Source organism: Uloborus diversus, chromosome 4 (assembly GCF_026930045.1).
Source record: "Uloborus diversus isolate 005 chromosome 4, Udiv.v.3.1, whole genome shotgun sequence".
Classification (NCBI taxonomy): Eukaryota; Metazoa; Arthropoda; class Arachnida; order Araneae; family Uloboridae; genus Uloborus; species Uloborus diversus.
In genome coordinates, this window is record NC_072734.1 from 180,847,679 (window position 1) to 180,874,811 (window position 27,133).

The 27,133-nt window shown below is 33.9% G+C and overlaps 2 protein-coding genes across 2 annotated transcripts in view; both read left to right on the top strand.

Annotated features, from left to right (window-relative positions):
• The window catches only part of LOC129221030 (uncharacterized), a 155,217-nt gene extending 134,074 nt beyond the window's left edge, over positions 1–21,143 (top strand). The window contains exon 3 of the mRNA XM_054855466.1: positions 20,365–21,143. Coding sequence (XP_054711441.1) covers positions 20,365–21,143 — 779 coding nt within the window. The remainder of the gene's footprint in view (positions 1–20,364) is intronic.
• A 213-nt stretch (positions 21,144–21,356) lies between these two features.
• The window catches only part of LOC129221031 (uncharacterized), a 32,187-nt gene continuing 26,410 nt past the window's right edge, over positions 21,357–27,133 (top strand). Inside the window, exon 1 of the mRNA XM_054855467.1 lies at positions 21,357–21,391. Coding sequence (XP_054711442.1) covers positions 21,357–21,391 — 35 coding nt within the window. The remainder of the gene's footprint in view (positions 21,392–27,133) is intronic.

The following is a 27,133-nucleotide window of genomic DNA, read 5'->3' on the forward strand; positions in this document are numbered from 1 at the left end:
AAAAAAAAAAAACTATTGACACGCGTTAAACTTTAAGCGATTGGCACTAAAAACTTATCTTTGTTCCTCTCTGGAAATCATGCGTAGCTAATTTAATTATAACCATTTAAGTATTACGTTTTTCCTAACTAATTTACATTCCACAGCATCTAAGTTGCTCATGATGCAATCCTGTATTTTCTTACTTAGCCCCGATCATCTGTTATCGGCATAGATGATAACGATAAAAATACTACAGAGTAGTTGAGTCAAACCTAATGGTAGCATTGTGAAGGCTAAGCAGATCCTAAGCACTGCATCACCACGCTTCCAGGTTAGGTTTACCCCTACTATGGAGCAATAGCACTGAAGAAAGGAAGATTTTGATAATTCACATAGGGTTACTATAAATCAGCAGGGTTACTAAAATAAAATTATTTACGCCAAAAATGAGACGACAGCGCCAGATTCCCCATTATCGAAATATCCCTTGAAGAAATTTGATGCTTGCTTCAGAGAAGCCTTCATTCAAAATTATCATTACAATTACTATTAATGTTACTGTTATAGGGCAGCAAAGTTTTATAACAATGAGTTTCCTATTGTCGCGTAGATGAAGATAGGGAAGACAATGTGAAAGCCAAATGAAGCGAATACTCGTTAGTCTCAACTCGAGATCTTTATTCAGAACCACGAATGAACGTTACATCTCCTTATGTACAACTTGAGAAAGTGCTGGAACTTTCCAGACTTGGAAAGATACAGAAATTAATAGAAGATTCGAGAAAATACGGGAAACAGTAGAAACGAAATTTTAGTAAAATTCACTTTGTCCTAGTCGGGATTTGAACCCGAGTCGCTCGTGTAGGAGGCGAGAATTCTACCACTGAGCCACCGTTATCCACGGAGGAAAAGTGCGAACTTCGCTACAAAATCATTTAATAGGGAAATTGCATAAAATTTACTGTTTTTTGCCCATAACTTTTTTTCTAAAGAACAAATATGGTCAAACAAAGTAATGGGACCTAAGTTGAGCCATCCCCTATCCATTAAAAAAAGAATCATCAAAATCGGTTCACTAGGTGAGACGCTATGAGTGGACAAACAAAAAAAAAACATACATACGGTATGAATTGATAACCGCCTCCTTTTTGAAGTCGGTTAAAAAGAATACTTTATCGATTGAAGCAGTGATAAACAAAGGGATGTAAGTAGATTTTTTAAATTTTCAAGTAAAACGCTTTAAAAATCAGACCTTAGATGGCCTTTCATTATTTTTTCTTCTTCTGAAATCAAGCTGTATAGCAGCACTTATAGGAGATACAATTACTATCTCCTACCCCATAACAGAGATGTTCTCCTACCGTTTGTACAGAATATCTCCAAACTTAACATTTTGTGGCTTCAGTTCTTTTGCTTCTAAATGCCTCAATTATAAAACACGTAAGTTGAAAATATAAAAATCTAACGTAGTTGCAAAAAAATGTTATGAGAAATGTTCCTTCGTTGTTCTCATATTCATTAAAACAGCATTTCGGCAATTATCAAAGATAATAGACCTGAAATTATAACGACAGTTGTAAGTTTCCATGACTGTATCACTCTTTCAGATGGTCTATTCATAAAAACACCTAGTGGTCCAATGTTTGCAACTGCACAACTTAGAATATACTTGTAGTTGTAACCGATATGAGGTTTCATGATGAAACAGGAAAAATTGGGAGTTGTATTTTTAAATACTATGTACCATTCTAGTCAATGTTATCTTTCAATTATGATTTGTTATCGAAAGCATGTAATAACAAATTTAAATTATTTATGATTAGCTTGTGAATAGTAGTCGTCCTAACTGAATATTTAACAATGTGGTGTTGTCATTTAGATCCCTGACGACTCTGCATTATACTGTTTTCTGACAAAGGAAGACACTAAAACTGATTAAGCACCTGTGCAAACACTGGTCGCGGAAATGTCTTTGCGTTCCATGTTTTACCCGGCCCATTCATGGTGCCCCCCCCCTTTAAATCTTAATGTCATCTACGTTAATTCTTGAAAAGTCGAGATATATCATGTTTTATATTTAAAAAAAAATAGTATTTCAAACAAAGCAAAATTCAAAACAGAAATAGTTGTAACAATAATGATTAAAAAAATTCAAAACGTAAACACAAATAAGAAACTCCCATTGTTACTGGCATTTTGACACTATTAGAAAACATTTTTGCACGGTTTGGGCTTTATTGTGTCTTTGGTATCTTTTGATTAGCTAAAACCTAAAAAATATATCTTGAGACAAATATATCAGTTTTAGTGATATAATATTTATGTTTTACATGATACAATGATGCGTTTAAAAAAAAGTTGGTTAGGAATTTTCCGAATTTTCCTTTTCTTTACTCTGAGAAAATACATACTCAAATGTAACTATTAGTTTCCATAAACCAATCTCAAACTGTAACTATCTGAAACTTGCATCTGAAATGTTTTTAATTTTGTAAATTAATTGCAGATTGGTGGGGCTGCAGTAAACATGCAATCTGAATTGCGATGTTCTTTACACAAGTTTTCCTTAGGATATATTTTATAATTTGTTCTGGAGTTATTATTATAGATAGCTCTTATCCAGAAACAGTCTGTAGCATTTCATATTTTAAGGGAAAAAAGCCTCTGTGATCGGGAATTTTAGAAAAGTTGTCTACAACGTGCCGCTACAATATTATTGGAGCTTAAGAAAAATGAATAAGGGTTGAAAAAAAAAACATAAGGTTTATGAGCCTACGTCTTTTTGAGATAACTCTATAACGATGAATGTTCTGTCTTAGTACTACTGCAGGGTTGAGTTACAGTACTAGTATTTAGTAACAAGCTAAGAAAAACGTTGACTATCTACAGGTTAAAAATTGGAGCATACAAGTGCTTTCCAACACATGCACAACAATTAATTTATTATTATTCAAAACAGTCTGATAGTTGCTTTTACGAAAAAGTTTCTAACAAAATGAAATATGCAGTTTGATTGTACGTTTACTTCTTTTTGATTCGTTACATGTATTTTTTTCTAAAAATAAGTTAAAATAATAATGTTCTTTTATGAAAAAAAAAAAAAAAAAGAGCATTGATTTGTTTTGCTTCTTTTAGTGATTTACTTATATTTTTTCCTAGTATGTCTTTAAGGACATATATTAATCTGAAAACCGAAAGAGAAATTCCCGTTTTTATTACTATATAGGATGTTTAATGCTAGGCAGGACACTTTAAAGCAATCGGTTTCTTCCAAGCTATTGTTGCTTTTATCTCTCAGAGGTCACCATTTTATAAATGGCCGAGCAATTACTATAATGGTTACTCATAACATACGGTGACATCTTGGCACCTACCCCAATGTAAGTGTAAGGTACAGACTGGTAAATTTATTGCATAATTAACGTTTTGGCTCAAATGCAAAACAGTCCTTACTGATCTTTTTAAATGCTACTGTAGCTTCTGTTTTGTGGGACTACAATGGAATTTTCCCTATTGATAACTTTTAGCCATTGGTAGCATTAACTAAGCATCACTAATGTATTTTAGATTCATAAGTACAAAACGGTTTCGAATGTTGAATAACTTTCCAATATCTTCAGTTTCAACATTAATTATCATCTTATTTGATTTCTTTTTTACTTCCTTTTACAAAAAAGGAAGTATTGTATTCGCGAAAAAATTTTCATTCAAAATTCAGCTTTAATTTCCATTTTGCTCACCCCCGACCACACGCGGATAAGTGCCTAAAAACGTATAAAAACCCGAAGTATCCTTTTTGACATTCCCCGAGTTAGTTAAAACGACTTTTAACATGACGTCCGTATGTACGTATGTATGTGCGTATGTGCGAAAGTGCGTATTTATGTCGCATAACTCAAGAACGGTATGTCCTAGAAAGTTGAAATTTGGTACGTAGACTTCTAGTGGAGTCTAGTTGTGCACCTTCCCTTTTCGTTGCATCCGGGAGTTTCTAAAAGGGTCTTTTGCCCCTTTTCTTTTTGGGAGGGAAATCATTGTTAATTTCGATGTATACTCAAGTGGTGTTATAATTTGGAGGACGCTTGGCGACCAAGTTTTGTCGCCAAGTTGGATACCTTTTTTTTAAATCTAGTTTCAATTTGGCCACTGGTGGTAATAATTAGAGAGAAAACTATTGAATCACATTAAAATTGCCAAGAATGGGAAAATGACATTAAAATCGGAGTAATAGGAAGTCATGTGATGCACACATTAGCTCGTTTACTTATATTCCTCCTATAGAATGACAATACTATCTTTTTCATAATAGAACTCTTACTTGAACGGATTCTGTAATCGCTATGACTAGATATCTTACTGTTCTTAGTAGATGCGTTTTAAATGACCGGATATTAATAACACGTTTGCTTGTTTAAAATACTAATTTGTAAGAGCCAGAAGTTAATTTTAAAGACTCCAAAAACCGGGAAACAATTAAAGCTTTAACACTAGAAAGACGGAAGCGGTCATTTTGACCGCAAACGATTTTCAAATGCTCATATTTTCTGCGTCTAATTTTCAAACTCTTTTTCCTTCATTGACTTTTCCTAACTATTTATTAAGATCTTACAACAGTAATTTTTTCCCTTTAGGATTATTATTATAATCGCTATAAATGTTTATACCTAGAAAGACTGACTACGGTCATTTTGACCGCTAAATGAACCTTTCTTTATGCATCCGTTTTCTTCTTTTTTCTCTTATCAGTTGTGTGTACTATGGACTATTGTTAGTTGTCAGGGTGAGTAATGTTCTTTTGAGCTTCAGTAGTACCTGCTGGTCAGATTTAATTCTTTGAACTGTTAAGAAAATGCGAAAGACCTGCTGGTTGCATGGTTTCATTTTTCTGCTGTCTGCACAGGGTGCAAAGTTGAGAAAAGTAAAGTTGAAAAGCATATGGCTGGGCACGTGAAATTACTTTGGGTCTAAAAAGAAGTAAATATAAACAGGTAAATTCCAAAAATGTTTGCTGAAATTGTTTTGTACACCAAAACATGTGCTTTGCTTGAAGCATTGACGTTTCTTTTCTTCGGTGATAATGAAGTGCTCGGCCACATAATTATCTTCATGATGTTCGAGAAGAACCGTTGACAAGCAAAACTTATAGGAACATTAACTAGTGAAACTGTTGCAGATTTATATCTAAAACAGATTATGGTTCGAATGAACAGTCTGACCTATCTGAAGATAAATATATTCCTAGTGATGAGATTAGTTTGCTTTCATGAGATCATTGCAAATATTTTTCGGAGCCTAGATTTGCAGAAAAGGATTGTTCTTATGAGTTAGAATCAGAAGAAACCTCGCTAATAAAAACTGATGCTCAAAATATAAAAAGTAGTAAAAGCAAAAGGGAAATGGGTTCGACGCCGAAAAAAGAAGGTGAAAATTTCAAAAACAGAACTCCTATTTCTCCAAATTCCTCCTGTCACCTCCACTGATCAATTTTGCTGCATATAAATAAGTATCTACCACAGGAAAAGGATTAAAATAGTGTGAAATTAAATTATGCGGAAATCAAACTACGAGCATTTGTTCTAATTGCCAAAAAAAAATATGTTAATTTCTAACATACAGGCGATGTGATAACATAAGTATTTCGAAATACTGTGAATGATAGTAATGTACGGTATCTTGCGATATTAAGATATTTTTTAAACCAAACACATGCATGGTTGATTATATTACTTGTTAGCTATTACATGCTAAAAAATTTCTCTTTTTTGTACAAATTTGCTCTTTCTTAATGCCAATTGTGTAAAGCATGTGTATTTCACTTGATCGAACATAAAATTAAAAAAAAGCTATCTGAGACTTATTTGCGCACTATATTACGATTAAATTGTTAAATTAAACTCAGATATGATGAAACAAATCTTTTCTATGGTTAAAAATCCCGAAAAGAGGAAATTTCCAATCTTTGAAGTTTGGCGGTCAAAGTGACCGCTGCTCGTCTTTCTAGGCAAACGCAAAACGCCGTCTTTCTAGTGTCAAAATAAGTAAATAAATTGACAATTTTATTTTAAAAGACATATATACTACTAACATGGATAATATTAGCCTCAAAATTTCCCTAAAACATTAATTCTCAATATAAACGAAATTTTTATTTTCGTCTTCTGAAAAACGGCTTTTTTCGCTATTTTCATTCAGCAATATGTGCCAAATAAATCGCTAACACACGATTTTAACGCCAAAAAACGTTTTAAACAAAATTGTGTGAACTTTCTCCGCACTCTGTATTTAGCTGCCATAGTTGGCAAGATAATAATTATCCATTATATAATGTTGTGAAAGTTTGAAAAGTGAGCAGTTTTTTTTTTTTTTTTTTTGTATTTTTTATTTATTTATTTTTTACACGGTTACAAAGAATTGTGAGGAAAAAAAAAAAAAAAAAAACAGAAACGAATTAAAAAAAAAAAAAAAAAAAAAAAAAAAAAAACTAACAAAATTAAACTCGGTAACGTTTATGTATATTTCTAGCAAATATGTTAAAAAGCAAAAAATTACATCTCCTAATTAAAATGAAATCGTTAAAGATGAAAGTGATGAAGGGAAAAGCATTGAAGTTGTGGATCGAAGTTTGATTAGCTTAATAATTTGACAGTGAAGTCTCACGTAAGGAGGAGTGTGACAACATCATTTTTTGTTTCCTCTTCAGATATTTCCCGCCTGGTAAAACGCTTTAAAAGTTAAGTCAACGTATTGAAAACAATATTTTCAAAAAAAGGGAGTTTTCAAAAAGTAGGAAAATAAATACATCATCATAAAGTTAGATGAATTAAACAGAATGACAGTATTAATCCTAAATTGGTCTATTACTTTACGCTTATTTTAGCGGTCAAATACTGTCGAACCACGGATTGTATGGAATTTTCAAACGTCCAGATAAGACGAACCTATGTGAATGAGGGGGAAAGGTAAAAATTTAATGCGCGTATTCTGCTCATTTGAATGAAACTCTGCTTCTCCAAAAGCTGACATCGCTAAAAATAATAGATTCGTCCATTTCCGGCTGTAAAATGGATGTTTGTCTTTCCACATACAATCCGTGGTCAGACAATACAACCGTTAACGGTCTTTGTCTGAAAATGGCACCTACTGAATTTATATATTTAAATGAGGGAACAGTAAGACACCATAAATTCGTGTCTTACTGTTGTCATGTCATTTTATATTAAACATGGATAAGTTATCTACTAAATTTTAAATGTAGTTAGAACAAGTGTGTTGATTCAAATAATAATGAAATAATTTTGAAAGTCCTGCTCCAACAAAAAATGCCATCGACTTTTCGTGTCTCTCTGTAGCACCCACTCTTCTTCTACGTAACGAATAATCTCGAAATATTTGTACTCGGCTTACTGTAAAAATACAAATAACAGTTAAAAGTAATAGTGCTTGAAAAGTTAAATAAAGCAATATAATAACGTTTTATTGCATAAACCTGTAGATTAGTGCGTACACTTGTTTCGGCGTTACAAGAAACACCTTTTTCATTTCGAAAGAAGTGAGCTAACGGAAAGGTCACTTCTTTCGAAACAGTTGCATACAGTAACCAGCGCATAAGGTCAAAACAGGTGAATACAGTGTTCAGCAAGTTTGTGCACTAAAACGTTGTTGTATCTTTCTTTACTTACACTGTTAAAAACTTTCCGGTAAATTTACAGTAATTGTTACTGGCATCCATGTTACCAGTAACTATTACCGTAAAAATCAAATGTTACGGCAAAATTTTACGGTTTCCTTGGTAGGCCACAGCAACCAATTGACGCTGGGATCACTTATTTATCCGGTATAAATTACCGTAAAAATCAGCGATGCTGTAAGTTCGCCATTTTACAGTAACAATTACCAGAAAATATTCCTGAATTTTTAACAGTGTATGTTTTACGTGTTTTTACTGCAGAAAATTAACAAATATTTCGAAATTCAGCCCCTACGCACGGGATCATTTATAATCAAATCAAATACTGTGGAACGACCCGTGTGGTATTTAACACGATGTAATCTGCTGTTAAAATAAATTTGTTTAGCTTTTTCAAAAATGTTTCATTTTATTTTGTAGGCATTTTCCCACATTTTTTTTAAAAATAAAAAACATTGTTAACGTTTTACTAATTCGATCGTTCGATATATGGAAACGATCTTATTTTATCATAAAAGTATACTAAAACATTAAAATAAAAGCAAATTTTCGTGTATGAAAATCAATTTATAATTTATACGAGCATCGGATTAAATGAAAGTTAATGATTAAAAAATTAACAGAAAGTACATTTTTATGCCAACATACATCTTCATATTTTTCAGCCATTCAACTTGATCGCAACATTTGGGGATTTTCGTTTTAGCAGTGTGATCGAGAGAAAAGTAAAAAATCTATCTACTTAACTTGAATGATTTTTACTGAAGTGACTGCGAATGATAATAACAGACAAAAGGGATAACTTGAAACTGATTTAACAGTATTACTGGTTACCAATAAGATTTTTTATAAACTTGAGGGAATTTAAGAACTCCAGAACGGAACAACGACTTAACTACACACCCTTCAACCCCAGATTCCTTATGAGTTCTGTAGCAACCTTTAGTGAAAGTAATTTTTTTCCTCTAACCTTCATTTTTTGAGACAGTCTAAAATGAAAAAAAAAACTACTAATGTCTCGAAAAAAAAAATCTATATATAGAGATTGTTTCGATACATAGAAACAATTTTTCTATATAATGAACAAAGAAATTTGCATGTATTTCAATATGTAGAAAATTTCGATAAGAGGAAGTTCGATATATGGAGGTTCGACTGTAATTGTAATTTAAAGTTAGAAGAATAATCTTTGAAATTTATAACTTTAAAATTCATAAATGTTTTGAAATTTCCACAATACGTTTCGACTATGAAACATAGCTTAAGCCTTTTATTATCAGTATACACATAGTACATATCCATATGTACCTCAAAATATATTTTATCAAACTTATTATCGGCGTCTTTATCTTCCATAACGCCTTTTTTTCTCATTACATACATAATTGCATAAAAAAAACGAATTCACTTCACTTAATTGTGAAAAAACATCAGAGCTATCTTCTTGAAAGTTATTATTCCAACCCATCTTCACCTTTAAGCTCGTCTGGCCTCAACATCCAAAATGTAGCATCTAATGGGAAATCTCGAATTTTGCACAAGATTAACTCTGCAACACGAAAGAAGATGTTTGCATTTAAATTAAGATTTGAATGTACAAAGCAATCTCCCTTAAGATAAATTACTTTCGGAATGAGAGAGAAAGCTTTAACTTTAAAAGGCATTATGAATTTGATTTAAAATGTGAAATATGTAACTGTCAGGGACGGATGCAAGAATTTCGTGCATTGTGCTTTCACTTGGAAATCTCTATTTGATCTAGCGCGAGGCTGGTTTGATAGAAATAGACGTTCGGGCTGCATGTTTTAAATATGATGTTTGAAGCATGTTGGAGTGCACTTTATTATCTCGCGTTGAGTTTAAAAGGTGCTTTTAGTATTTTGTAGGCACGTATTTACGAAAGATTCACACGTTTTACACTTTAAAAAAATGTGTACGTCCCATAAATAAAAAAAAGCGTTAACATATGCTGCAACAAAAAATGATCCATCACATTTTTATGCCGACTTTTTTTTTTTTCTTCATTTTACAAAAAAAATGAAGTATTGTATTCGCGAAAAAATTTTCCCTCAAAAATTGGCCTTAATTTCCATTTTGCTCACCCCCAAATGAATGTTGAGTTTTTTTTTTTTTTCGGCCCGACCACACGTGCATATGTACCTAAGAACGTATAGACGCCCGAAATATCCATTTTGACGTTTCCCAAGTTAATTACAACGACGTTTCTCGTGACGTCTGTATGTATGTATGTATGTGCGCATGTGTCTATGTATGTCGCATTACTCAAGAATGGTATGTCTTTGAAATTTGGTACGTAGGCTCCTAGTGGGGTCAAGTTGTGCACCTCCTCTTTTGGTTGCGTTCGGGTGTTTCTGAAGGGGTTTTTTGCCCCTTTTTTGGGCGGAAATCATTGTTAATTTCGATGTAAACTCAACTGGTGTTATAATTTGTCGGACACTCGGCAATATATCGCCATTTTGTTCCCCAAGTTTTGTCGCCAACTTGGCGACAATTTTGGCGATTTTTTTTTTTTTTTTAATTTCGTTTCAAATTGGCCCCTATTGGTGATATTTAGAGAGTAAACTATTGAATCACATTGAAATTGCCAATAAAGGGGAAATGACATTGAATTGGAGTAAAAGGAAGTCATGTGATGCACACATCAGCTCGTTATAGTAAACATTGGTGCATTTGTTTAAAATAGCATACGATAATTAAATGATTAAATGAAGGAATTTCTAACGTTTTATTAAACAAAAATTGCAAATTACTGCAGACAAGTGTTTCGGAGTTACAAGGAACCCCTTTTTCAATGCAAAGAAGCGTCAGCTACTGGGTTAAGTCTTTCATCGGATGTCTCTTCATCCAAAAGTTCAAACATCTTTGCATTACAAAAGGGGTTCCTTGTAACCCTGAAACACGTGTCTGCAGTGATTTGCAATTTTTAGGCATTAAAACATTGGAAATTTATTCATTTGATTTTTAAGCACAAAGGTATTTATTCGTTAATTAAGGAGTGTCTTGATTTCGAGTTGATATTACTGAGATAGCTAAGCCAAAAGTTGTCAGTGTTCCTGAGGTTGATTACCTCGAAAAAAATATATATATTTTTTTTTTAATTTGAGAATGTGGTCCATCAATAAAAACTCAATGGTCCATCCATATCAACCGGTCGCTATGAATGGACCACATGCTAAAATATTTATTTTTAATTTTCATTCATTATTGTGTATATTTATCGTGAAAGTGAATATTATTACTAATAGAGATAGATACTGGGAAACTGTTCCTATAATTAACTTGAAATTTGAGTTTCTAAAAAAATCCTTTCCTTTCTAAAAAAAAATCGAAAACTGCAATGTGTTTCATTGATGGCAACCTTCCGTATAATATCTATATATTCTGTTTGGGTGAAAAAATGAAAGAATGTCACAGAAATATTTCTCGATACTTCACTGTAGGCATCATGTCTATGAAAATACCCGTATATAACTTGCAGGTATTATTTTGGCAACAAAGTCAATGACTAATGTGTTTCAATGAAAAAAGATTTAATCAAAGTTAGCTTTTGAGATACGTAATATTTGACATATTAATTTAAATGAGAGTCATTTAACGGGAAATTTTTATGAAGAAGAGCCTGCAAAAGCACCAAAACAGTTTCTGCTGTAGTCATACTGAATATTGAATTGATAATCTCAATTGATTTAGATAAAACTGGATTTAGCATATTTTCTATTCAGCAATGAGTATCAGCACAAAAATTTTGCCTTATACAATGTGATTTCATTTATTTTATTTATTTATTTAATTGTATATAATTTTGTTCTGTATTTAAAATGTGCTAAAAATTCTGATTATTATTTAAGAGTCGTCCATTTCTAACCTGTTTCGGGATTACTCTTAGTGTCTAGGTAACTTGGAACCAGAATAATAATTCCTTTAAATTTCTGCTTTTTTTAATAGAGTTTTTAGATAGATTTAGACACACGGCAGTGTGTCAGCCAAGTTCGGAAATCAGGCGACACATCTGCCACTGTGTATCTTACACGAACCATTTCAAGCTACTTTTGACCCCCCTCATTTCTCAAAAACTATTAAATCTTCGTGCTTGAAATTTTGTGTGTCTATCAGAGCTGCATAGTAGACCTATAATCCTAAATTTCATGAGTGTACCTCTTATAGTTATGGAATTATTAAGATCTGAAAATTGTCATTTTTAACACTGACTCACTCACTCATCAAAATGTTTGCGAACTTCCAAGTGTCTCACATACTTGAAATTTGGCATAAAGATAGATTTTCATGCATATGTAAAGGGAAAAAATCTAAAAAGTCAAAAAAACTACATTAAAATAGCAAAAAATTACGCTATTTTTTATGAGCATCACGGCAAAATCACTTTACCGCGCAATTGCAATATATTTCGCCAGATAAATCAAAACAGAAAGGCTCGTCAAACGTTGCCAAACCAAGGTTGTTGATGTTTTAAATTAACAATTAAATTTCTAACCAAAATGGGGCTTTAAACGATACTTTGAATTCCGCTAAAATGAAAAATGATCCATCAAATAATTAAAATTACAAGTTTTAGAGCTAAGCCTTTAAAATCAAAAATAACCAGCTTTAAAATTTATAAAATCTTTAGATCTCATTTAAATGCAAAATTTTACAGGAGGAGCAAAAATGGCAGCAATAATTCCAACAATTGAGAAATATTTTCGCCAATTCTGCATATTTTACGATCTACGTTATGATTATCCCCCTGAACAATAAATTCCAGACAGATTTTGAGATGAATGAGCAATTTTCCTAGTTGTCGACAAATTTGAGGACGTCAAACGTCAAAGATCAAAAACTTATGTACTTTGGCCTTGCTGATAAATGGGAAAAACATACTATTACTGCCTAAAATTGGCGATCGCGCCAAGTCCCCAGCTATCGAAATATCTTCAAAACTTCTAATAAAGAGAAACCGCAAACCAGTGAGCCGTAAAAAGCAGGGGGAAAAAAGGAAATCATATAGTTCTATACGCTTTTGCATTTATAATCGTCTAAATTAGAACATAACCTTTGATTTAGCTTTTCAAAAAGTAATGATATCCCAACAAAACGTAAATGTGAAAAACAAGCCAAGTTCGGTCGAAATGAGGTTCGGGGTAGACGGTGTCACCGACAAAAAATAGTTCAGATCAAAACGGTTACCAAGTTCCATAGCAGTTCCACATAGATGTTGGATTTTCCCATGTTCTTCAATTCATTTAGAAAACAATTTTTTACTTTCTTTGATATTGGATTTAAAACTTGTAAAATTTGAAAAAAAATAGCGATGACTAGAACTTGCCGCAAGTTTAAAATCCATTATCAAAGAAAGTAAAAAATTGTTTTCTAAATGAATTGAAGAACATGGGTAAATCCAACATCTATGTGGAACTGCTATGAAACTTGGTAACCGTTTAGAACTGAACTATTTTTTGTCGGTGACACCGTCTACCCCGAACCTCATTTCGACCGAACTTGGTTTCTTTTTCACATTTATGTTCTGTTGGGATAGACATATCAATAAGAGATTTGCTTCTTTTGGCACGAAAAGAAGAAAAAAACACTTACAATACAAGTGCAGCAGTAAAAAGTAGTAAATGTGTAAATCAAAGTTACCACGAATGACAGTACCCATTCATTAGGATTTTTACAGTAAAAGGATATTTCACGCTCCATTGTATTTCCCTCAGTACCCTTCATTTACATGCTAATAACAACGAAAGTTTGAATCATGTTTAGCATAATGTCAATGAAGAAGATTCAGAAATAGTTGTCATTGTGATTATATTACGCAAAAGGCATCTTTATTTAAATATCTTAAGGATGTTTTGAAGCCAAGTAGCAATGAAATGTCATTTATAATTTATGAGTTGCAGAAACAATTTCGTATTCACTTTCCCAGAACTGTCAATATCCTCAAAACCCGCATTCAAGTAAATGTAAATTTGCATTGAGACATGTAACTCTGAAAGATTAAATATTGGCTAATATAATTTGGATCTGAACTTAAAAGGGATGGTCCTTCTGCAAATCAAAGGTCGTAAATTTGACAAAATAACTATATGTAAACTCAATGCTTCAAGAAACGCCTTAATTAACACCTGGTTAAATTCATTTAAACCAAACATCTATGATTAATTTAATATTGTCAGCGAAATATGAATATTTGATGAGACTATTTATATTAGCATAATGACGGGTAGCACACGTTATCGATAAATGGGATTATGAAAACTCATCCTGGTAAAAGTGCAGATTGTTGTGCAAGCTTTGGTTAATATTGAAGATGAATGCTAGGTGTTTTCCAAATATTGGAGTGTAAAAGTACTACAGTCAAGCCCGTTTATTAAAATACTAGTGGTTCTCGCACGGCTTTGCCCGTAATAGAAAAATTAAAAGGTCTTTTGGTTCGTCTGTATATTTACAAATAATGTATGGTGAATTTTCTCGCCAATTGGCTTGTACCCATGTTACGGTTCCACGTTATGATAATTTCGTATCTCGCCAATTGGCTTGTGCCTATGTTGCGGTTTCACGTTATGATAATTTCGTAATTTACTCGTTCATCTTATGATCTTTTTGTTCTTAAAATTGGAATAAAAAAGAACCACATCGAATTTTTAAAAAATCGCTTCAAGGTGCACACCCCCATGCTACAAACTAACTTTGTGCCAAATTTCATGAAAATCGGCAGAACGGTCTAGGCGCTATGCGCGTCACAGACATCCTACAGACATCCAGACATCCTCCGGACAGAGAGACTTTCAGCTTTATTATTAACTAGTGGCACCCGCACGGCTTCGCCCGTAATAGAAAAATTAAAGCTCTTTTGGTTCGCCTGTATATTTACAAAAAATGTATGATGAATTGTCTCGCCAATTGGCTTGTACCGACGTTACAGTTCAACGTTATGATAACTTCGTATCTCGCCAATTGGCTTGTGCTTATGTTACGGTTCTACGTTATGATAATTTCGTAATTTATGATAGTTTTTTTCTTAAAATTGGAATAAAAAAAGAACCCCAACGAATTTTCGAAAAATCGCTTCGAGGTGCACACCCCCATGCTACAAACTAACTTTGCCAAATTTCATGAAAATCGGCCGAACGGTCTAGGCTTTTTGCGCGCCACAGACATCCTACAGACACCCAGACATCCAGACATCCTCCGGACAGAGAGACTTTCAGCTTTATTATTAGTAAAGATCAGATAAAAGCTTAAAGCTAAGATTAAGCTGGGCATTGCCCAGCTTAATGTAAGATATTTTCTAAGAACCAAACCGTTGTATTTTTTTAAGCCGATTGAAGGAATACCCCACTTATTAAAATATTTTTTTGTGGAGCTAGAAGGCTCTCCTCCCTGTCGCTAACGCTCACTCCCCCCCCCCCCCCCGAAGATTGCTTCGCCATATTATTTGATGCGCAAAGATTTAAACCGTCAGTTAGAAAGAAACAGATTAAACACGCATTATGATCTGCCTTTGGATCAAAAAGCACCCCTTCCCCGAGTTTCAAAATAACTTGTAACAACTTGCAAAGCTGTAATTGCTAAGCGGCTCCTGAGCATTGTTATTTAGCATAGTTGAAATTTAATTTTTGAAGGATTTGGTTACCGCAGGTTACAGAAAAACACATTCCGTCTTTTAGAATATTGAAATGCAAACTGAACGTCATGTAATTTTCATTCTTTTGCTTGACATTGAATTGTAACAGAAGCAGTAAAATACCGCCCCAGCTCGGTTTTTCACCATTCCAGGCTGATGAGTTAATAACAAGTACAAAAATGCCATCTCTGGATGTGATAAGTGAGCTGTGGTTATATTACATGATAATGTATGCTTAAAAAATTTTCAAATTACAATGTGCGGCAAAAAAATTCCCTTCAAAATGCTTCTGATTTCGTCTGCTGATTCTTATGTAAAATGATCCTCTGAATCTGAATAATATGACCTCTGTTAAACCATTTTTTTAAAAGCTCCCCTCCCCCAAGTTTTTTCAATTTTCTTTAGTTTCAGAGCACCTTTTTTTAATAGAAATTAAAGGATATTTATATTAACTGCTAACATAGTTTTCGAGGGCAAGAGAGGTTCAAAATTCAAGATCATGGACATCGATAGCAAAAAGGGGAAATTGCCCCCCCCCCCCAAATGTTGGAAAAATCACGAAAAATGATCTTTTTATTCTGGTGCAGAATGAGAGTATAAGACTCGATTCTATGACTCAGATGTCCAAAAAAAATTTCTCGATGTAAAAAAAAAAAAAAAAAACATCATGTGAATGTCGCAAATTGCACATTTTTCTGGCTGGTTCTAATGTAAAATGACCCCTTGTTCCCAAATCCCCCCCACCTTTCCTCTATCACGCCCACTTTTAGAACCCCCCTCCCAATAGCTGATTCAGAACCAGAGAAAAAAAATACAATAATCTTAAACATTATTCTGAATGACTAGAGACGTCCAAAGTTAAAAATCTTCTGTATATGTAGCAAAAAGGAAAACTTTAGGGCACCCCCCTCCCCCCTCCCGCCCAAACACACTGCGTAGCAAAAAACTTTAAAATGCTTCTGAGGTTATTTCGGCTGATTATTCTGCAAATCGACCCTCTAAATCCGAATATGATCTCCGTTTTTCCCCTACACGTACACATTTTTTGTAAAAAAGCTCCCCCCCCCCTCTTTTTTCAAATTTTCTTAAACTTTAAATGTGTTATTTTACTTTGGGGGAGAAAGCAGCTTTATGTTAACAGCTAACATTGCTTTGGAGGACAAGAAAGGCTCAATGTTCATAACCATGAACACAGATAACAAGAAGGGAGACTAAGAGATATTATTTGAGGGGGGATATCCACTTCCCAATATTGTACAGGGGGGCCTGATGGGGGTAAGGTGGTCGTATTTGGAAACAAGGGGTCATTTTACACTCCTGTTTGTGAAAATTGCAACACCATGCTTCATATCAGTTGTCTTAAATTTCACCCATTTGTTGTCCTTGCAAAAATGTAAATAGGAAGCGCCCCACCATTTTCTTTCATTAAAGTTAATTATTTGGTCAATTATTTTATCATACTTATCATCCGAAGGTTATTTTTACTTCCTTTTACAAAAAGAACGTATTGTACCAGCAAAAAAAAAATCACTAATTACTTATAAATAAAAAAACCGCCTTCAAAAAATACCCAGGAACTAAAAAGCAAAAAATAACTGATTACACTTACATTCTATTTAATACCCAACCATAGAAATGAAATTTATTTTACAATTCCAGTACAAAATTCAACTAAACTAATCACCGAATTATAAAATAAACACTGATTTAAATTACTATACGATGAATTATTTTAAATACCTAACTAATTATATACGATCTCTTAATTTTTAATAACCTTTTGATGTCGGGGCCTCCTATAAACAACTACCATAACGTTACTGACAACCCACCGAATCCTGAATTAAACACTAATTTAACTATACGCGTCTTTAAAACTAAATCTATTCAGTTACGTTAGGTAGTAGTTTATAGGAGGCCCCGACTTCAAAAGGTTATTAAAAATTAAGAGATCGTACATAATTAGTTAGGTATTTGAAATAATTCATCGTATAGTAATTTAAATCAGTGTTTATTTTATAATTCGGTGTTTAGTTTAGTTGATTTTTGTACTGAAATTGTAAAATAAATTTCATTTCTATATTCTGGTAGGAAATAGAATGTAAGTGTAATCAGTTATTTTCTGCTTTTTAGTTCCTGGGTATTTTTTGAAGGCGGTTCTTTTTTATTTAAAAGTAATTTATTTTTGCTTTTATTGGTGTAAATAACACAGCAAGCGTCTCGGAGACTTCCGACGACTGTGAAGAAAGGCTTTTTCAAATGCGTAACTATGTGCAAAAAAAATTGTCTTCATCATTTGTTCAACTTTATCACTTGATCAAAGCTTGCTTTCCGAAAGCAAATGCACGAGTCACTAAAAAAAAAAAAATGAAATCGCTTTAAGTTTAAATTTGTAAAATTGTAAATTTTAGAATTGTAATATTGTAAACTCTAATTTGTTTCGCAATTAGTGTCATGTAACTCGTGATAAAAGTCGCATGTTTCTTCACATGGCCCCACTATAGATGAAGATAAAAAATTCCACTAGAATGAATTTTATGTTTGCTTCAGAGAATCCTTAATTCAAAATGTTCATTATCATTACAATTAATAATATATATTTTTAGTACTTTCTTTAACTATAGCTAAAGAAAGTATAAACCTTTGTTTTATGGCATTTGTTTATCAATGGGTTTTATATTTAATCGTTTGTGAGGGAAATTGCATGGAATTTATTGTTTTACCTTTAACTTTTCCCTAAAGAACAAATAGGGTAAATCAAAGATTTGGAACCTAAGTTAGACCACCCCTAAACAAAACCACCACTAAACAAAAAAAAGCATAATAACCGGTTCACTAAGTGAGACGATATACAAAGTTACTAAAGTACAAATCGATTTAAATGTGAGTATGATAGTTAAAGAGTTCCTTCAATTTCATCAAACCTGAACTTGATTAACATTAGACCGCCGTGGAACTATGCTGTTTCAAAAAAAAAAAAAAAAAAGAAAAAAAAAGACGTTTCCTTATCGGTGCAGGCAGGGGCGAGCACAGAAATTTTGAAGCCCACCACAAATGACTTTTCCAGCCCCCTCTCCATATTGTTTACCCTTATATTTCACCGTTAGTTCCAAAAATATTTGGCCCCTTCCAGGCTCGGGTCCGGGCCGACTCTGTGCGGTCTCAGGTGTCTTCGAGTATTTATGGAACATTGTACAAAAAAAAAAAAAAAAAAACAAATCCGACGAGTTCAGAACCTCCTCCTTTTTTTGAAGTCTGATAATTAATGTAACCTTAATTTCAAATTGAACTGGCGGCATCGTGAAACAGTAAATCAAGAATATTGGTCAAACTTCAGAAATCATACACAGTTATAATGTATATTATTAAAGAATATAAATAAAATCGTGGGGGAGGGGTATTCTGCATTAAATTCCTCCTCAATTGAATACTAAATATATCAAAATTGGAATATTAAATAACGAACTTTATATTTTAGTGCCTAAATAAAGTTATTTATTAGTAAATAAAATATTACGGTAATTGATTCAACGATTAAAGTAGCAAAACATATTTAATTTACTGCTTTGCTACGCAGTAATAAATACATTAATAACACCTATAATAAAAAAAAAATTACCATGCGGCGCAGCGTGAGAAAATTAATCATCCTTGTGCCGCGAGAATTAAATATCGTTCAAGAGAAAGCCAAAAGCTTAGGTGTGAAAATACACCGATCACAGCAACACCACGTGACCCTTACGTATGAAATTTAAAGTTTCTTGGATTTCTCCGAGACCCCTCATCAGATCCAGACCAAATTACAATGGGACCATCTGGGAAGTATACTCTTCCAAAAAAAAAAGTCAAATCGGTCCAGTAGTGTTGGAATAATTCGAAAACACACATAAAAATCCGCAATACGAAATCATAACCTCCTTTTTTGAAGTCGGTTAAAAATCGGCTTTCATTTCCGTTTCGTTCACCCCCGAATGAATTATTTTATAATACTTAACGCCCAAGGATTACTTCTTAGTTCATATTGGTAACAAAGGCCCGTTTTTTCAGTTTTTTAAGCTATTATTTCATTAACAAATAAATACCTTTGTACTGGAAAATAAATGAATCAATTAACCAGCGTTTTGCAGCACAAAAATTGCTAATTACTGCAGACATATGTTTCAGGGTTACAAGGAACACCTTTTTCAATGCAAGGAAAGCTTTCCTCGGATGACTTTTCATCCTGAAGCTCACACTTATTTGCATTGAAAATGGTGTTCCTTATAACACCGAAACATGTGTTCGCAGGAATTTGGAAGTTTTTGTGCTTCAACACGTTGGTTAATTGATTCATTTATTATTTTATTATTTATATCGATACAGAAACCTTATTTTAAGCTAAATATCAGTCTAAGATACTTTACTTTCGATTATTAATCGCTTTTGAGATAGCATTTAACTGGCAAAAGGTTGGTGTGCATGTAACTCCAACATTATAATTCTTGTGCTCTCCATTTAATTTGCAAATGAAACCAGGACAATTTCCAAAGACTTTTGTGTTATTTATTTAAAGAAATACAACAGAAACAGTACAGAAAGTGGCATAAATACACATATAAAGTGAATCTAACTTCGATTTTACGTATTCAAAGTGATAGTAGTTACAGCCCATCCAGACGACTAATAACACTAGTCAACGTCAAAAATGCATCCGGCTCAAAAATAGCTATTTCCGAAGTATTTTGCCTCGTTAAACACAAAAATCACCATAAAAAGTTCCTATTAGCTCTAGTTTACAAGATACAGAGCCAACTAGGGTAGTGACATCTCACTAATGTTCTTTTCTCCTGGAAGATAGAATTAACCCCCATGAGTCTGACTGCCTTCTTAACTTCGACCCCTACTTGGGATAGAATATCTCACTACATAAAACCGAAATGGACTTCAGGAAATTTACATTCTGCGAAGAGAAATGCCCAAAATTATCCCCTAGTAGATCCACTCACTTCTGCTTAAACCCCATGCTCATCCATCTAGGAATGAAGAACTGACGGATCGGCCAAATCTTCAGCTGGTAGAGCAGGTGCCGGTGCCTACTCCAAACATTTTAGTCTTCAGGAGCCTCTCGACACTTGGGCGGATAACTTCGATGGAGAAATGAATGCAATTTTTATGGCCATCAAATCTATTGGAGAACCAGCTGAACAAAATATTGTTCTCTTTGTTGATTCTCAGGCTGCGATTCAGACCATTACTGATTACAATCTGTATCCTTCAGAACTTGAGCTTGAGTGTAAAAAATCCATTGATTTTCTTTTGCGTTCCGGAAGAGAGGCTGTCTTCCAGTGGATCCCAGGCCATTGTGGAATCTATGGAAATGAACAAGCAGACATCTTGGCTAAAGAGGCTGCGTCCCTGCATCCACCTTCTCGCCCGGTTCCACTTAGAAACTATAAGCGACTTCTCGCAAGCAAAATACAACATGCTACAGTCTCTGCCCTGAGGAACAAAGCTGACGGACAACCCTGGGCTTGCCTTCTGGATGCTGAACAGCGTACGCGCCTTTCTCTCCTTCCCAGAGCCCTGGGAGTTGCCTCTTTCCGAACCATTATTGGACATGACTACCTACAGGCCCATTTATATAAAATCAACCTGGCAGATTCACCTTTCTGTGTGCTCTGTGAGGGCACTTCTCCAATGACAGCGAAGTATCCTTATAGATGCTCCTCTCTTCATGATATTCATAATTGTGATGACTTCCAGGCCCTAACACCCTTTGAAGCCACTTCATTGTTATACTGGACAGCAAGACGCCTTATGATTGAAAGAACGATGGTGGGCGTAAATTAAAAAAAAAGGAATGAAGAACTTAGTGAAATCTGTGTACAAAGATGGTTTTCCAATACGATAGACCATGGCACGTTCACGCATGGGGCACGGTTACGCAGTGCCCTTTCTTCAAAAGGAATTTTATCTAGAGATACAATAGTCATAACAAATTGATGCTACTCCCTAGAAAATATTCTCACAAGTTTTTGAGCATTAGTTGATCTTCGGTCCAACATGCAGAAAGAATATTCTGTTTTCTACGAAGTAGAGTAAGTTTTGTGCTGAACGTTGTGAAACTTATTGTGAATAAATAATACATAGTTAAGAAAAAACAAATACATAAAAATGTGCAGAATTTTATCATTTTTTGAGAACTGTATTAGTATGAACTGAAATGTTATTAAAAAAATTTTCACGTTAAAATTAGGAGCACTTTTACGTTCGTTCTTTTACTTTGACGTGCCTCTGGCGCTTTTTTTTCGCTCCAAAATGTCTCAAACCTTTTTAGTATTTTCCGGCTACGCATTTGTTTTGAATATTATCATTTAATTTTTAATAAAGTTACACATTCCTATCTTATAGCTTACAATCATATAATGCTGTGTTTATGACCCTGCAGCGTTAACTTGATACACTATTTAGTCTGTAATAAATTTGCTTTATTTTAGCAATGGTAATACATTATGTTCAAAACACTAACAGAAAAACGTTAGGTATCAAAATATGCGCAAACGTGCCCCGTGTCCGGGGCGAGTTTACGCAACCGACTTGACTCCAAAAATATTTTTTATTTGTTAACGGTTAAAAACACAAGCTGAGGAACAACTGAATATACCAATTTTGACTCCATTAACTGATTTATAAAACTGCAATGTCAAAAATTTCCTAGTTAAAACATACAAATTAGAAAAATCATTGAAAAAAATCAGCGTAAATGTGCCCCGGTCTACAAAACCTTAGAGAGAAATTTCCAAGATATGTTAAAGATAAGAAGAGAATTTTTAACGGCCCTTCAAAATTCGCGCAATTATAAAAATCAGTATATTCAGTAAATTACACCCATTAGCCAGGGCTAAAGCAGAAATACGTGAAATACACCGCCACCACCTCTTATGTAAGAGGTTTTCCATCTCCAGCTCAGTCACTTTCCTATGCCGGGCTGATGAGTGCTAATAAGCACGAAACTGCAGTCCTCGGCTGGAAATGACTGAGCTGGCGGTGTATTTCACGTATTTCTGCTTTAGCCCAGGCTAATGGGCTGTAATTTACTGAATATACCTTGCCTCGCGTTCAATCTTCGAGTTGAACCGAACCATTGCTTCGGTCACTCGTCTGGTCTGCTAATTCTATGTTATCTACCAGTTTGTTTCGCACTCTTGGCTTCCTTAAGAGGTTTTCCATCTCCAGCTCAGTCACTTTCCTATGCCGGGCTGATGAGTGCTAATAGGCACGAAACTGCAGTCCTGGGCTGGAAATGACTGAGCTGGCGGTGTATTTCACGTATAAAAATCAGTTTTTTTAAAAATATTTTAAGAGGAAGGGGAAAAAACCGCAAAGGGAAGCCTTTAGGGTGTATTTCAAGTATTCCAAGCAGCAGAGAAGAAGACAACTAAATACAGTTGGTCAAAAAATCGCTATAAAAGTTCTTAGTCTATTGATGAATGATATATCTCTGGAAACTATTTTTTCATCTTTTAAAGGATACTTTGCTTAAATACTGTAAAGCCATGAGCGATGGGCACGAGAAAAGGTTTCGCCAAGATGTTTTGACAATGGAAGGCAGATATCATGGTCATTGGGCTGGGGTAATAACGGTTACTAAATTCTGCTGAACTATTGCAAGATGTTTTTCTTTGACGCACAAAAAACTATCGAAAATAAAGCGTTTACAGCAATAGGCCAAAAGAAACCACTGCTTTCAGAAAAATGAACAGTGCTCAATAATACACTATTTAATACCTATTTAATAACATTTATTGCACAGGATTATTTTTCTCTGAAAACCTTACCTTCAAATCAGTATAAGGTTGTTGTGGATTTTTCTCCATTGGGATTTTATGTATCTTGCAACCAAGAGTTAATTTTAAAAAAATCCACTGCCATATATTCGTTTTTCTCGACGCAAAATTAGTAGGAGCTGACTATTTAAAACCAGGGTGCAGACAAAAGTGGTTTTTACTTCCTTTTACAAAAAAAAAAGGGGAAGTATTGTATTTGCGAAAAAAAAAAAAATCCTCATAGATCTGCCTTAATTTCTGTTTTGCTCACCCCCGCATGAATGTTGAGTTTTTTTTTTTTTTTTTTTTCGACCCTACCACACGTGGATATATGCCTAGGAACGAACAGACACCCGAAATATCCATTTTGACGACCCCAGAGTTAATTACAAGTAATTTTCTCGTGACGTCCGTATGTACGTATGTATGTATGTATGTGCGTATGTATCTCGCATAATTAAAAAACAGTATGTCCTAGAAAATTGAAATTTGGTACATAGACTCCTAGTGGGGTCTAGTGGTGCACCTTCCCTTTTGGTTGAATTCCGATGTTCCTTTACACATTTTTGGGGGTAAATCATTGTTAATTTCAAAGCTAATCCAAGTGGTGTTATAATTTGGCAAACACTTGGCAATATATCCCCAAAATTTTTGTCGCCAAGTTTACCAACTTCGTAAAAATTTGGCTTTTTTTTAAGTCGGCCAATGTTGGTGATATTTAAAGATTTTACCAGTGAATCACTTTAAAATTGCCAATCATGGGGAAATAAATCTGTGTACTATCCGACTTCGAAAGCCGCGACTAGCACCGTTGAACGGTTCTATTTTAAAAAAGGGGTGAGAGCTTGAGTAAGAAAATGCATCACGGCAGCATTTCTGCTTTACCGATAAGGAAGGGGAATAAACCTAAAAAAAAAAAAAAAAAAGCCTCAACTCAAACCAACACCTCTAACAAACGAATCCAACGGAAAACAAAACAAAACAAAACAAAAATAAATAAATCCCCTCACATTCGTTATCTCTCTCATCAAAATCTTCCCTATTTTGATAAAATCGGAAGAGACCTGACGCATGCGCAAATTCGAGGAAGGTCGCGGTTTAAAATATCAAACAGTAAAACGTTTTTTCGCCTCGGTTCGCAAGAAACTAAAGGTGTTACCCTGCTTACTCCATGGCGCTATTATCATTAAATTGGCAGAAAGGAAATCTTGTGATGCAGCTCGTTTGTTGACTAGTGTAATTACACAAGAACATTGGGTCCTATACCACTCTGAGATGGAGTAAAGAAGAATATTAGAATTACAACCTGAATACACAACAGTGTTGGGAAAGCGAACGAACGATAATAAAAGCTGCCCAATCACATTGATTGTTCAGTGAAAAACTCAAAGCAAGTTATCGAAATGTCATCACGAGTAGGAAAGGTGGTTCATCGGTGAAGAAAAGACTGGGGAGGGGAACCAGTTCGAAGATGATAGAAATCGCGTTAATTTTGTCCACGGCAACAGCAGTTCTTGCCGTGAGATATTCAGATGAGTCCACAGGTGTCTCGCATACAAAAGATCTTACCAAAACATTACGATCTGCGCTAATGGCATCAGTTGTTGTCGAGTGTCAGCTAGACTAGCAATTAGGGGTGATCTGCTTCACTTTCCCAAGTGTCCAACTTCTACAGGACACGCATGCCGTAAGGACCAGTTTATAGGGTAAGCAACCATTCACAGCATAACAACACATTCACACAAAGAAAGGACAAGGACAGGAGAGAAAAAGTACGTCCAGGCCCGAGGCGGGATTCGAACCCGGACATTCCTGTCGCAGTCAAACTTCTCTGACCACCACTAGACAAGGCAGGCGGCAATGGCATCAGTGATTAGCATTTTATAAGTTGTGGTGTCATGCGCAGAAGCGTAAAACATGAAATTGAATCTTCGCACCGATGGAAGTAAATTTTTGAAAATAGTAAAGTTTATCAAAATATTTAAAAAAGATTTAATTCCATGTTTTAAAGTATAATCTTTCAAAAAAAAAAAAATACTGTTAAAATTTTGGAGTCAACCTAATTGTACAAAAAGAATAAGGTTTAATTATAAAGCGGGTCCTATGACAACAGGAAAAAAAACATATGCAGCCGTTTCAAATAGGTAAATTATGCTTACTAAATAAACTTTCGCTGCTTTTTTATTTCTAATTTTTATTATTGAAGCAGAAACACTTTTAATTATTTATTTCTTCAGCTGAAAACACGTTCAATTGATTGCGTTACAATTGCCTATTTCTGTAAAAATCATGAGTAGAGTTTGCACAAAACGAATTTTGTGATTTAGCTTTTTTTTTTACTTCAAAGGAAAAAAAAAAGCACTCAACGTGTTTTTAGAAATAAGGTTTTTTAATGATGATTCTTTTTGTGAATTATAATAAATATGTCTTTGGTACCGCCTGGTTCAGGAGAAAATTGTATTTCCGTCAATGGATTGTATATGATATTTGAAGATTGCATTGATGAATCGTTGGAGAAAAACAATCAATTTATTTACATAATGACTGAAACTTGACTGAGATGCACTATTTTATCGTGGGGAACAGGAAAATATAGGGAGAACAATAGCTTTCTAAAGTTTGAAAAAAATCTCACCAAGGGGTGGTGTTTTCACTCACTTTTCCAAAAAGGGGCTTTACGGTTGCTTGGGAAGCCAAGACCCCAAGTGCTGCTCTTCATCTCTTGGGGTAGCACGCAAAAGCAGTGTTATTAAGAAAATAAAGCAGTTATATATTTTTCTATTTGGATTTCTGCTATTGATTCGTTTAAAATGTTGATTTTGCTTTTCAACAACACTTCATTTTTCGTTACGTGAATACAAAGTGAGAAACCTAATGTCCTACTCGCAATCCATAAACAACTGAAGACTTCAAGCAAAAATAAGGTTTATCGGAATAATCTAAATAAAATACCAGCAACTTGTAAGATGTTGCAAAACATTCAAGATGATTTTGATCCGATATTTTTTAATTACTATCTGCATGGGATTTTGGACTACAGCTTCAAGAGATACAGAGCACAGCCGTTAACAATAGCTTTTGTAGCTTTAATTTCATTTTGTGAATTCATCCTGTTCTTGTATTTGTCGATTTTCCTTTATGATTTAACGCTACTTGCGTCATACGGTGATATATTATCTCTGGTCTCTTTAGCTTTATTGATTGTTGTAAAAGTTATCTTTCGATTTGTTATGCGCATTCAAAGAGAGAAAATGAACAAAATAGGGAAAACCACTTTGAAAACGTATAATCAAATATGCTCAAGAAAGATACAAAACTTCAAGAAAAAGGTATTGGCTGCTGCAATCTTGATAAATATTTACCCAATTTTTGGTTTAATTCATATATTATTTATTATGAAAGAAAATGACAGAAGTTATTTTATTACTATAACGAATCATCACTTACTAAATGTTATTGTGGATCTACCTATTTTATTATTTTGCTGCATATGTTGTGTGCTCAAACATACTTTGGATAACTATGCAATTGAGGTTAAAAACCAAAGTGCTAAATATGACAACAGAATTAATTATGGCCTTTTATTCTGTATGCATAATAAAATAATGAAAACATTTTTGAATTTCAAAAATAAATTTAGTTTTCAACTAAGCTTACTCCTATTTATGATCCATGTAGAAATGTTTGTAAAAGCATATATGTTAATTTACGACACATTACCACTGGACAATATTGATAAAATAACTATCTTTAGTAATTACATTAGAATAATAGCGTTGCAATACTTTCTCTCCACCCTGGAACGTTCAGCTGATGGGGTAGAAATTGCTGCAAGCTACTTGCTCATTGGCAAGAAAAATACGGTCAAAGCTTTACGTTTTTATGAAAAGGTTCGTGCTCGACGAATCACGTTTTACATTTTTGATGATATACCTGTAACAAAGACATTGTTTTGGTCAGTTATTGGTAATTTGATAACATACGGAATAACATTCGCAACGATGGATGATGTTG